The sequence below is a fragment of the Dunckerocampus dactyliophorus genome, chromosome 11, assembly GCF_027744805.1.
Source record: "Dunckerocampus dactyliophorus isolate RoL2022-P2 chromosome 11, RoL_Ddac_1.1, whole genome shotgun sequence".
Classification (NCBI taxonomy): domain Eukaryota; kingdom Metazoa; phylum Chordata; class Actinopteri; order Syngnathiformes; family Syngnathidae; genus Dunckerocampus; species Dunckerocampus dactyliophorus.
Window position 1 is genome coordinate 16,268,148 of NC_072829.1, and position 13,660 is coordinate 16,281,807.

At 40.6% G+C, this 13,660-nt stretch overlaps 1 protein-coding gene across 4 annotated transcripts in view; it reads right to left on the reverse strand.

Moving 5' to 3' along the window:
* csnk1a1 (casein kinase 1, alpha 1) overlaps window positions 1-8,600 on the reverse strand; it is a 49,115-nt gene extending 40,515 nt beyond the window's left edge. The window contains exons 1-2 of one of the 4 annotated variants that reach the window (XM_054791088.1): window positions 7,925-8,599; window positions 7,535-7,641 (exon numbers count right to left, since the gene is read on the reverse strand). In XM_054791088.1, the coding sequence (XP_054647063.1) occupies window positions 7,535-7,641; window positions 7,925-8,047 (230 nt within the window). In that variant the 5' untranslated portion in view covers window positions 8,048-8,599. Of the gene's footprint in view, window positions 1-7,534; window positions 7,642-7,924 lie in introns of all 4 variants that reach the window. The other 3 variants (XM_054791090.1, XM_054791091.1, XM_054791089.1) reach the window with 3 other exon arrangements.
* Between the last annotated feature and the right edge of the window lie 5,060 nt (window positions 8,601-13,660).

The following is a 13,660-nucleotide window of genomic DNA, read 5'->3' on the forward strand; positions in this document are numbered from 1 at the left end:
TCATTTGGAAAGGGGTACTGTTAGTGTAGCTGCAAAAACAGAGTTGGGGGGAAAAAAGTCACAGAAATGCAAGGCGATGAAAGATAAACTGGAGGAAGTTTTAAACGTGAGCCGGGAGGTGATGTGAGTGGAGGAGGGGCAGCAAGACCAGCAGGTTGGACAGGTTCAGGCTAGACTTCGCTTCAAAACCAAAAAGTATTACCAACAACAGGGTTTCCCCTAGGATTCTTTGAAGCTGTGGTGGTGGGCTGTGTGGGAGGCGGACTGCCGCTGCTATGTTGTGTGCTGCTGTGTCGCTGGGGCCAGAATTTTTTAATATTTTAATGTACTGTCCGTAATAATGTCAACATTAAAGTCGTTTTCACAGTCTTGAACACCAAATGTGTTTAACTTTAAATGGCTTTCTCTCTGCCTTTTCTTCCGCTCCTTATCTGTCAAGTGCCAACAGGGCAAGCACGTGATTCGGGAACATGTTTTTCTAAATGAAGTGTAGTGAAACGTTTTTATGATATTTGATAGATATTTTATTTCAAATTAATGGTGGTCAATATGTAAATAGGCTATACATGTATCTATACGTCATTGGGGTGCTCACACTTTTTCAACCTTTGGGCTACTTTGCCCCAAAGATCTACCTCCTACTATAAACACAGATTATATATATATATATATATATATATATATATATATATATATATATATATATATATATATATATATATATAATAAATATGAGTATTTGTGTATATTGTTACACTGATCAAACTACTGGTGCATTGACACTTCACCATAACACACCAGCTAGCTACACTAGCTTCACCACACTTACCCGCAGCGCGTTAGCAACGCGCTTACAATGCCTCAGACCAAAAAGGTATGGCTACATATTTGAGCTGACACCACTGCTGCTTGATGTTTTTGAGTTTGGAAAAGTTAATGCTAGGTGTAGGCGTTTGTTTCTATGTTGTTAAGTGAAACCAATGCACCGAGGAAGGAAGTTCCGGTAATGCTTAAAATGCCCAAAATACATCTCGTGGAGAAATGCTGCATCGCGAAGCCAAACAGACTGAACAATGGCATTGCTATTATGAGTGATAATAAATATGGAAGTGGCAGTGTGCAAGGCATTATTGGAAGCGCACACTTTAAACCCTGCAATCTAACCTAGTGACATGTGGCTGTTTTTTTTTTGTTGTTGTTTTTAAAACACAATTAGAGTTAAACAGCTGCTTGATACTTGCTGAAGTCCAAGCAGAAGCTGTAGTAATTCTATATTTGATCAACTTTACTTACAGATTTGTCAGATCAGCCTACGTAGATTTTGGGACTTGTCTGCACCTTTAATCACCGAACGGTTCTCTTGATGCTCATTGCATTCAGCTGAGAACCAACTTTCAAGCACCCACGATCACCGATTCCATTTCGTAACCCCTCATACATAGAAGAGATCTGTGTTGACAATTTAGCGACATGGTCAACATATCCAGCCAGTAAGGGTGCGCATTTAAGTCTTTTTTGCGTCATGCATTTATTTGAGAATTATATACAAGCCATCAACAAAAGGTGAGGAGCGTGGAAGTGAGCTTCACCTCCGTACCGCCGTGCAATGCAGGTCTGTTCTGTCGCCTCGCAGCACCTCGCCTTCCTGGTAAAACACGCATGAGTGTCCACAGTGTGGTGCCAGTGCCAACTTCGGAATGTGGCTCAATGCAGCAATAAAATATATAAAAACCCAGCAAGTGAGAGCAAAAAGGCATAATGCAAATAGAAAACGTTAGATTGTTGATAATAACTAACAAAAACAAAGATTTGTCTTTAAATATATGTTTGTTTGTTTTTTTTATTGTAATTTTTTAAAAATTATAAATATGCAAGGACAGCTGGACATCCCTGATGTAAATGGACAAAAGACTGTAGATAAAAAAGTGAGCTGTACTATTATCATCATCATCATCATCAAAACAGGGGTTTATTTGGTTTCAAAAAACGCATTGTTTTGTGATTCAGTGGAATAAAAGAAGCTGAAAAAGTTGGATTGCCCAGTCATATTTTTTCTCAGTAATTTTAGTAAAATTTTTAACTCTCGTCTCGTCCGCGTGGTGCCAATCTCGTTCATTGTCTTGTCTTGCGAGTTGGGTGTTTAGTGACACCCTTACTTATTTGCTCTTATTTTCTCTACTATTTTGGGTAATACCAGTGTAAAGCCATTTAAAGGAAAACTGCACTCTGCAATTTTTCCCATCATCCACAATCCTTATGTGAGACATGAACACGTCTCTCTTTTCAGTGCGTTCCAAAATACTGACAAAAACAAGACATCTCAGTACCGCATGTTGGAAACACATATTCCGCCTAGTAAGCTTTCATAAAAATACTCCAAAAAGCGCCAACAATGCTCCATTTACATGTGACGGGCATATAACCAAGCTACAGCGACAGTTATTATGATTATTTATTATTATTAACATTGCGACAGTTATTATTAACATTGGTACGCCCATCGAACTACACTACTGGCGCATTGACACTTAGCCATAACACACCACCTACCTACTAGCTGGCTAACGACTAGCTTCACCACAGACTCGGCCACAGCGCTTCAGCGTCATGCTGACAACAATGCCTTAGACCACTACAATAGAGGTAAGGCTACATATCTGAGCTGACACCACTGCTACTGTGTTTTTATTTTTGAGTTTGGAAAAGTTAACGCTAGGTGTAAGCGTTCGTTTCTACGTTGTTATGTGGTATCAATGCAGTGAGTACTTCAAAGTTTCCTTAATGCTTTGAATGGGCAAAATACTGTAAGTATTACATGTTATCATAAATGTACCTAGTGTATCAGCATGTATGAAACAATAAAACGTTGGAGGTTTTTGGAGTCTGTGAAGGCGGCATGTGTGGATCCCATTATGTGCAGTACTGAGCTGTCCGTTTTTATATCTTTACAACGTACAGAAGAGAGAAAGACGTGTGTTCATGGCTCACATAAGGATTGTGGATGATGGGCAAAATTCTAAAAATTTCCTGTAAAGCCGCCATTACAATACATAAATGTTTTGTGGACGTGCGCTGCCCAGAAAAACGTGTCATTTTCTCTGATTATATCTACTATATTGGGTAACAGGAGTGTAAAGGTGACTATATGGGTGTTATTTCAGGGCTCCAGATTAACGTTTACTAGGAGTACAGTGGCCCCTATCTTCATATTTTAAGGGCGCAAGCAGAACATGTAGGAAACGCACACCGAAATCGACTTGCGAAGTAAACATCCACATTTCCTTCCGAGAAGAAGGTTCTCAAGTGACAGTTTAAAAGTAAGTTAGCAAGTACCCCATGAACGTGACAGTAGGGTCGGGTGATCAGGTATAAATTCTTTAAATGATAAGAAAATAACATATCGGTATTAATTATTTTAAAACGTAAAAAGCAGAGTTAAAGACCTGTTTTTCCTACGGCTGCGCATCGCAGCCCTCTGTATTGATGCATTGGTGCCTCACATATAGCATGGTCCAGTGGTGGCAGAAAAAGCACAGCAAACAACAAAACAATAAAACAAATGAGAGAAAATTAGCATGGCTGAAGGCGAAGGAGAAGCAGAGAGTACAGACGAAAAAAACTGTTGCTAAATGGGTAGGTACCTCTGTAATATGGAAGTGGTTTGGTTTCCATTGAGCCGATGTAGTACAGACATTTGAAGTAGCCGAGCAACTCAACCATATACTAGCCTCATGGTCCACTACATAACCAGCGACTGGACTTTGAAGTCGCCCTGTCTCCAAACAAGTTTTTTTTCCGGAGGAACACACATCGCAAGTGAGTTGAAGGAGTTTCTCCAGGAAAGGGACTTAGATGAGAAGAAACAAGTGTGTAACAACTGACAGTGGATCTAATGTTGTGAAAGCAGCTGTCCTGAACAACTGGAATAGACAGGCCTGCTTTGGACATTCTCTACACAGTGCCATGGATAAGCTTACTTTTAAGTTAATTACTTCTAATTATACGGGTTAAGGTTTGTAACTTTTTATACAAGACTCCGCCAAATTTAATTATATCGTCGTATTGTGATATATCCCAAAAATATTGTGATACATGCTAAGGTCCATATCACCCAACCCTAGTAGAAAAGTCGATCAAATGCGATTGAAAGGTGAGCAATCACACAGGCTGACATAGATAGGTTTTGACCGTGACAAGCAGTCGTCAATTTACTCCACATTTTACAGTCTATTTTTAAATCTCACGGTAATATGGGACAAAGTGCATCACTTGTCAATGGGTGTACCATTATCTAGTCACACGTGTGCGAGTAGATGAAAGATTTACTCGCTATGTCTCATATTTTAGTAGCAAAATGTGCCCAGCCCATTTAGTCGCAGTTCGGAGCCCTTTATTTCATGTCTTGAGGGCTATCATGTTAAAACACGTATTGAGAAGATCGTAAACAGGTTTTCTATGCCATAACTTAAAATATTGAATCCTACTTCGCAGAAATTCAGTTATCACGGCCGAGTCTGGAACCTATTAACCACGATAAACGAGGAACAACTGTACTAAAAAAACTATTGCAAAAGTGAAATCACATTCATCTTTGTATTATCTTGCACCCACCTTTACCCCAGATTAATAAAGTACTTCTGATTCTGAAAATACACATACCAAAAACAGCAAACATATGGCAGAGCAACATTCCAGGCTTTTCAAAATTAAACCAAATATGTGTAATTCTACATTTGATTTATGATACTGTATAATAAGGGTTTGGTATGTACAGTGCTTTGGTAATAAGTAATGTTTAATTTTTTATACAATAAGGGCACGAAATACAAATCATAACACTACTTAATCTATAAACAGAAACTGTTGAATCAAAAATAAATAAATATGATTTTCTCTATCATCATTTGCAAAGTTGCTTTTAAGGAAAGTGAAACAATGCAGGAAGTACAAGAGCAAGGGTGATCAGTGTGAATGATTATTTTATTTTTAGTACACCATCGTCCGTCACTACATCGCAGTTTCAACATCCCTCCCTCAATCTATCGCGGTTTTTCAAAAATTAAATGATCACTCATGATCACCTGGTCACTAGGCATCAGTAACGTTACATTGATGAGACATGACATTACATTAACTTAACACTACATTGAGTCAGCCATGGCATGTCCCACATGATAAGAGTGAACTAAAGTTCCCCTCCCATTCTGTGTGAAAGTGGTACGCTTTTGGCTTCTTACTTTGTCCTTCTTCCACACTCCGTTTGAAACACTTAGGTTTAAAACAAATTGGATGCTAACTGGTTAGCTCGGTAGCTTGCTATGTGCTATTAGCGGCGGCCGTGTCTCATTTCCCTGCAGTGACCCCCATAGCCTACGTATTAGTGGTGTGCAATGTGGGCGTAAGCAAAGAATAGTAGGAGTGTAAGGGTGACTATGGGGGTGTGTTTTCATGTCTGCAGGGCTCTAATAATGGTAAAAACTGTATTTAGAAAGTCAAACAGGTTTTCTATGCTTTAACTACAAAAACGTTCTGTTTATTAATATTGAATCCTACTTGACCGCGATAAATGAGGGACGACTGTTAATGTATTCTGGTGCTAGGAGAGAGAAAGTGGCTTCGGGGTTCAGATTTGAGCTTTTAGCTTACAACAGTAGCTCATGCTAAAGATTATTGTGTCTGCTGTGGGATAATTCAAACCTGCAGTAAAAGCCTGTTGTGCCGGCAATCAGGTCTGGTGCTTATGTCTCTTACCGAACATTACAGTAAAGCCTAGGTCACAACCGGATGTACGATTTTTTGGCATTGCGAATTTTTGGCGTTCCACAAATCGCTGAGTTGTTTTTTGTTCGTGGAGAACGTAGTTGTGGTGATCATGAAGGAGTAAGATCTTGACACGCATAAAGGACGTGTGAAATATCTCAACGTGCATTAGCCACATTAATTACATATATTGATCGCATGTGTGGCGCACTACATACAAAAAAAAAATACATTTTGCCGAAACCTGACTCCAGCTGAAACGTACAAAAGACACACATTAGCGGTACAGACAATGCGCAAAGATATACTAAGTGTGTAAGTTTGTCCTGAAACGTGAATAAAAAAGTGTCTGTAGAGTTTGTTTGACATGATAAAGAACCTCTGCAGCCAGCCTACAGCTCGAAAATATGCAAGTCACAGGCACACCTGTGTTTCTTGTGTTTTATGCACGTAGAACGACCGTAGGAGCCCATACGACCGGTTGCGACCGAGTCTTAACATTACTGACACCTAGTGACTTGTTTAGAACACAACATGTCATCAGAACGTCTTTGAATTAGTCTTCTGAATGTATTATTTATTTGTATTTTAGTTCATCCACCCATCCATTTTCTATGCCGGTTATCCTCACTAGGGTCGCGGGGGTAGTATGTTGGAGGCTATCCCAGCTGACTTTGGGCGAGAGGTGAGGTACACCCTGGACTGGTCGCCAGCCAATCGCATGGCACATATGTATTTTAGTTCATTTTACCATTTCATTGGCAAAATGCTTAACTTTGGCAAAAAAAAGTTTGCTTAAATATGCACATTTTATTAGTGTTAATAGGTCGTATTCAACAACAAAATCCGATGCTCAAAGTGGCGAGGGATGACAGTACAGTCCAATCAAGCATATTGCTCCTGCAGCGTCTTCAGCCTGATTTACACACCATTTGCTAGGACCTTGCTGTTATGAAAAAGCAAAACACGAATGAGCTCCTGGAGCTACAGTTACTAGCAGCTCATGGATATTTGGTGGAAAAGGGGTTAATCATTCCTTCTGTTGCTCAAGTGCTAATGATACATAACCCTATAAAATCATTATGCTTTGAATAAGCATCTCTAAGTCTGTACATCTGAAGTCCCTTTGGCTATTTTTTAATAACTCAGGCACAATCAACAATTAAGACATTTCAATTTCAATGTGATAATTAGTTATGTTTTCTTCTAGAAGTTTCTGCACACAGTTTAGTGTACTTTACTCATGGTCTACCATTAATTATTATCCAACACAAGCTGAAATGATGCAAGCAACATGTTCTATCAACATGAAGTGACGAACAACTGGAGCACCAGTGCGAAAACTGTGAATGTTTGCACCACTCTGTCTAACAACGCAAAAAAGCAGCGCAGTTTAACGCAATTTTGCTCTTTCTGACGCAGTCCGATACTTAACGACAGGCTCAAGTTCTTGTTTTCCCTGCTGAGCTCCGCCGCCATTTTCTATTCCGAGCACAGGAAGACATGTTGAGAACAACAAAAGAGGAGCGGCCATTTCCAACACATAGCAAGCTTTCCTCGCCCGCAACAGCTGCTATTTATCAAAAAACAACAAAATCATTTTACTGACACGATCACTAATACAACCGAAAATTTATGTTTGGAATAAAAGTATAGTATTTATAAGCGATAACCGACAAATCATTGTTAACAGGGTCGGCTAAGAGAAGAGCGATTACACAACAATAAAAAAATGGTATACAAGGACAATACAGGGTACCAAGAATGCCCTTACCGTATATGTGGAATGCCAACGCCACCTTGTAGTATTTTATACAGTTTACTTTCGTATAACAACTGTGGATGCCTGGCTTTCTGCGACTCCAGTTTGACTGCTACCTCCTAAACATAACACACGGAACAGGTGACAGTCAGATTTGTTCTTAGCATATACGAAATAAATACTATGTCAGCAATGTCTACCCCACTACAGTTCAAACAAGTTAATTCGTTAGTTCAACACATGTGGCTATGGATAATCTTATGCAATACAAAGGAAGGTTACTATGGATTGATGGGGAACCTGACAACACTACATGTTTAATTAGGTATTTAAATACGTGTAATGAACTGACGTTCAATGTTACGTTCACAAATTAGTATGGACAATTATAAAGCGTATTACCTCTCCATTTGTGACGTTGATGGCCAGATATATGTCGCCGAAAGACCCCGATCCAATTTTCCGGACAAGCTTGTACTTCCCACCGACAATGAATTCGGCTTTAGAGCCGCTGCTGCTCGCCATAATATCCACCAAATGACAACAGCCACACGATTCACTTCAGGAAATTCAGTTTTGTGGGGAAACTAAACCGGTGAAACATAAATGTAGCTCCGAGTCACTTGGCGTTAGCTACTTCAAAACTATGCTAACGTACTGCGCCAATTGGAAACAAATATCGGACTGCTGACCTTTTTAATGCTACCATCCGCAAAAGATCTTCGTTGAAATACGAAGTCCTTTAAGAAACACTGTATGACGCGGTAGTAACGACATACAATTGGATCTAAATCGAAATATCTTGCGGCCTTGTACGACCAGCCAGTAACAGCTAATGTTAGCTAAATGCTAACGCTATCGCGAGGATCGTCCCGGAAAAAACGACCTCAAACGCTTATGGCTGAAACGCCAAAACAATAACGCTCCAGGCGATAATGTTTTTCTATCCAAACATTTCGCTCCTAAACATCTATTGGACTATCTTCGAGTGTCGCAACCGTTTGTCCACAGCGCGACCCGTTCACTCGGCCATTTTGTCTTCTCTACCCTTTCTCTCAGCTGTTTTCCGCTGCTTAGGTTTGATAGCGCATGGGGCCTTCAGGAGCTGTCGGAAATATGAACTTCAGTCTCATGGTGGAAGTCAATGACAGTGATCGTATTTAGTGCACGTAGTCCTTAAGTTATATAATTACTTTGGGATTTAAGCAACGTTAGACACTGCTATGAAGATCAAATGTTTTATATTAATACACACGGATAAAATATGAAAGAAACTTTACATGGCTTTTTGACAAACCGACAAATCGTCTGCTCTATTTTGCCACGTTTAGGCACTGTTAGGGAGATCCATCAATTTTTGAAACTGCTGTCTTCACTCGGGTCACAGGTAAGCTGGATCCTATCCCAGCTGACTTGGGACCAGAGGCCTGGTCCACCCTGGACGGATGACGTTGATAAAATTAACTATATGTATATGTTTAATCACGATGTATCAAAGCTTTGAGGTTGTATTTTATGAAGTATTTCCCAGTCCCCTGGCACCATTAATTTGAGTAATAAAGCAACGTAAATAGCATTACACGTCGTTAGTTTCCTGAACAGGACGAGCTTCATGATTGAATAGCATTAACCACTCAAATAGCACCATCTACTGCTCATATAGTGGAACAACAACCAGGACTAGTAAGCAAAGTCTTGGTCATGAGCGTTGGGTTGGGCGGGTCGATCCAAATATCGATATTAGTATGAATACCTGGTCCATGCGAGCGTGAGGAGAGCTACATTTTTCAGTTCTCTTTCATGTTAGGAGGATGAGCGCCAACACTTTTTTATGATTATTTTGCACTACGGACTAATTTTACTAAAACAATTGTAATAAAAGGGAACACTTGTATTGTTTTGTTGAAATGGTTAAATTGTCTTGTTTTTAAATTAAGCCAATGTTAATTTTTTGTGTTTGTTTGCCTTAAACATTTGCCCTTTGTTTTATTGTCATTATAATCCATCCATCAGGCCTGGGATGCGGGGGCAGCAGTCTCAGGAAGTCTAGACTTCTCGGTCTCCACCTCCTCTGCCACCTCTTCCATTTCCACCGGGAAGACACCAAGTCGTTCCCAGGCCAGCTGTGAGACATAATCCCTCCAGGGTGTGCTATAGATCTGACCTCCGAGCAGGGTATGCCCAGAACACCTCAACAGGGAGGTGTCAAGGAGGCATCCGGACTAGATGCTCGACCCACCTCAACCCTCTCCTCTCGATATGAAGGAGCTGTGGCTCTACTCTGAGCTCCTCCCGGATGACTGGGCATCAGTCCAGCCACCATACTGAGGAAACTCATTTTGGCCACTTGTATCCGTGATCTCGTTTTTTCAGTCACTACCCAAAGCTCATGAACATAGATGAGAGTGGGAATTGAGAGTTTTGCCTTCCGGCTCAGCTCTCTCTTCACAATGATGGTCTGGTACAATGACCACATTACTGCAGATGCTGCGCCGATCCGCCTGTCGATCTCACGCCCCAGCCTTTCCTCACTCGTGAACAAGACCCCAAGATTCTTGAAGTCATCCACCATGGGGTAAGACCTCACTCCCAACTTTGGAGATTTGGAGGTGCTGAATCTCATCCCAGAAGCTTCACACTGTGCTGTAAACTGCCCCAGTAAATGCTGAAGGTCATCAGGCCATCAGGACCACATTATCTGCAAACAGCAGAGACGAGATCCTAAGGCACCCGAACTGGACCCCCTCGACACATTGACGGCACCTAGAAATTCTGTCCATAAAAACAGAAGTGAGTCATTCTAATCATGATCAACAAATTATTGCTATTTGTCCGTGAACTGTGTTACACATTTATTTTTTGTATGATTCCAATAGTTAAAAAAAAATTTTCTTCAGTAAAAATTGCTGAATTGGTACATTTAGTCAAATACAGAGCATCCCTTCTCAGCCTAGTGCGCAAGCCCTGCCTACCGTAAGGGTGCACTCAATGAGCGCACTAAGTTGAATCGTGGCATCGGTCAGTTTGTGTCCGCATGTCACTGTTGCAGAAACATTTATTATCCATCATGACTTTCTTGAGTATGCGATTGGCTGGCGACAAGTCCAGGGTGTACCCTGACTCTCGCCCAAAGTCAGCTGGGATAGGCTCCAGCATACCCCTGCGCCCGTAGTGAGGATAAGCGGCATAGAAAATGGATAGATGGACTCTCTACAGCCTTTGTAATGTCTTTAATGTGTGACGTCATTATTCTTGCTAATCCCACAATAACACACAGAAATGTCATAGGGGGGCACTGCAGTACTCTCCTCATCCTGAAGGGGTAAGGCGTGAGCTGGAAGGTGCCTGTCACTGCCGTCCTTCCATAGAGAGGAAAAGCCAGCATTTTTTTTTTTTGACAGTCAAGTCAAATGCATTCAAGACACTTTTATGCTTTGCTGAATGAATGAATGAATTTGACTGCCAAGAAAGAGGATTACATAGCCAAGTTCACCAGGACGTGATCAGACTTTCACAAGAAAGTATCAGGTTTTTCTGGGGAGGGGTTATACAAATAAAAGATACCAGCTGTTTTCAGTTAATTGAAAAAAATCTTTGTTCACTAATAAAAAAAAGTTGCTGGCATCTTTAGTTGCTTTGATGATGTGAAGTTAATGTTTTGCCTCAATGGTTAGTTAGATGTTTTAGTTGCTTCCCTGTTGTCTAGCAATGTTTTACATAAGTTTAGGTTTTGCAGATGGCAAGCCTCTATTTCCTGTGTAGGATGAGTGAATATAAGTCTCCAGACATTTTAAAAGTTACTGATAAGGATGTTTTGCTTTCATATAAACCGTATTTCTAATTTTTTTTAGTTGTGGCATTTTTTTATTCTGCATTTCACATTTTCATGAGCATTTTGGAGTTCCAACTTTTTTAATGTTGGTATAAATTCTGCTTGTTGTTGGCCACTGCAAACTTGAGCGTGTTGACGTGGTTCTCCTCGACAAGAGAGACTGGTTCAGCAGCCACCTTTCTCAGCCTTTTTTGGCTGTTTCTTGAACTTTTGTCCCTTCATGATGGACAATCTTAGTAACAACTTTTTTCAGAGTTCCTATTTGAACAATTTGTACATGCGAGAACAGTGCATGTATGCGACATTTTCGCTCTGGCTTCACTTGACTTTGAGCCCCGAATACAGTAATCCCTTATTTATTGCAGTTGTACGATTAGGAGTAAGATTCCTTATTTAGAAATGGAATGGTTCTTAGTTTCATAGAGCATAGAAAACCTGTTTACAACCTTCTAAATACGGTTTTTAAGATTACTGGAGCCCTCCAGGCATGAAATACCACCCCTAGAGTCACATTTACACTCATATTACTCAATGTAGTAGAAATAACAGAAAACAAGACATTTAAGAAATACCATAGACCAGGGGTCTCAAACTCGTGGCCCGTGGACCATTTGCGGCACCAAGTCACATTTTGCGGCCCGTGACTTGTCTTCAAAGATGACTGTAGTACGGCCTGCGACAAGCCAATGTTACCCGTAGGATGCACACAGAAGCCTACACTGAACTAAGAGTGAGTGAGTCACTTAAAAAATGTGGTAAAAAAATTCCACCCATTTTCTATACCAGTTGTCTTCATTAGGGTCACGGGTAAGATGGAGCCTATCCCAGCTGAATGCAGCAAAATATAAACTGTGAAATTATTTATTTATTTGATTCGCCCTATTACTGTATCAAGATATTATTGTTATTGTTATCGTGAGCCATGTATTGCGTGTCGTATCGTGAGGTACCCTGAGATTCCCAGCCCTACTCCCAATACCTGATGGGGCCCAGCCTCACTCAGATTCTACCTCCAGCGGCCCCCAGGTAAATTGTGTTTGAGACCCCTGTCATAGACTGACAAATGTTAGCGTTTCTTTTTTTACTTCTGGTTTATACTGTACTTCTTTCGCTGACTGTCGTCTCATCAATGTAACATTACTGACACCAAGTGTCCAGTGTAGAATACTACATATCGCTCATGTCTTTGAATTCGTTTTTTGAATATCTTATATCTGTATTTTTAGTTCATTTAGCCATTTTTATGCTCGAAATGCTACATTTAGGCAAGATATACCTAACATTTCCTTTAAATGTGCATATTTTTGGACTAATAATAGTCCGTATTCAACGACAAAACAGCCATGATTTATGTATTAATATGTTTTTGAAGAAAAATAATAAAGTGAAGCCGCAAAATTCAAAGCGCAAAGTGGTGAGGGATTACTGTAGGCTTGTTTGACCCCATCTGCTTGAGACTGTGACAACAGCAACCGGACGTAATGTTACAGTCAAACCTGCCTATAGCGGCCAAAAAAAGGCAAAGAGCAAAAGTGGCCACTATAGGCAGGTGGCCGTTATAGACAGGTTGGCGGCCATTTTGAATTTGTGCGCACACATATTAACATGTCTGTGATTAGAAGCTTGTTGTGTTTGCAGATACATATAATTATACTGTTACATGTTGACCAGTAGAGGGCACTGTGGGACTGCGGATAAAAGTTGTAAAGAACAACTAGGCTTGTTATTCTACACCACCCACAGAACAAAGCTGTGCTACTATATATACGGCAGAGTGTCATTACAGCTTTAGTTCATCGGGAAGTGACGGTGCGACGTCACGAGCAGGAGAGCTAGGCTGAGTGCTAGCTGTGAGTGTTGAGAGAGTTGGGAAGTGTGTGGATGTAAAGTCCTGCAGTGTTCTCCGCTGTTAATAAAGCGATTAAAGTGCATCGGCGATGTGAGTCTCTCCTTCCCCACAACAAGCGGCATTACAGTATTGACCAGCGCACATTGTCTCACACCAGGAAATAAACGGTGTCACTGTCGGCAACAAGCTCCAAAAGAAGACAGCTTTTTTTATGTGGAAAAACTGACAGTTTGTGTGGATCTTGTGAATGATTGTGACTGAGCTAGGACTCAGTAATTAAAGTCTACACACGACGGCTTCATTGATTAAAAAACGAAACTTTTTCGTGCATGAAGCTTCTGCTTGAGTTGGTATTTTGGCCGCTACTTGTATATGCGGTCAGATATTGACCAAGGGATACAAAATGGGTGGCCGCATTAGACAGGTGACTGCTATACACAGGGTCTATAACACATAA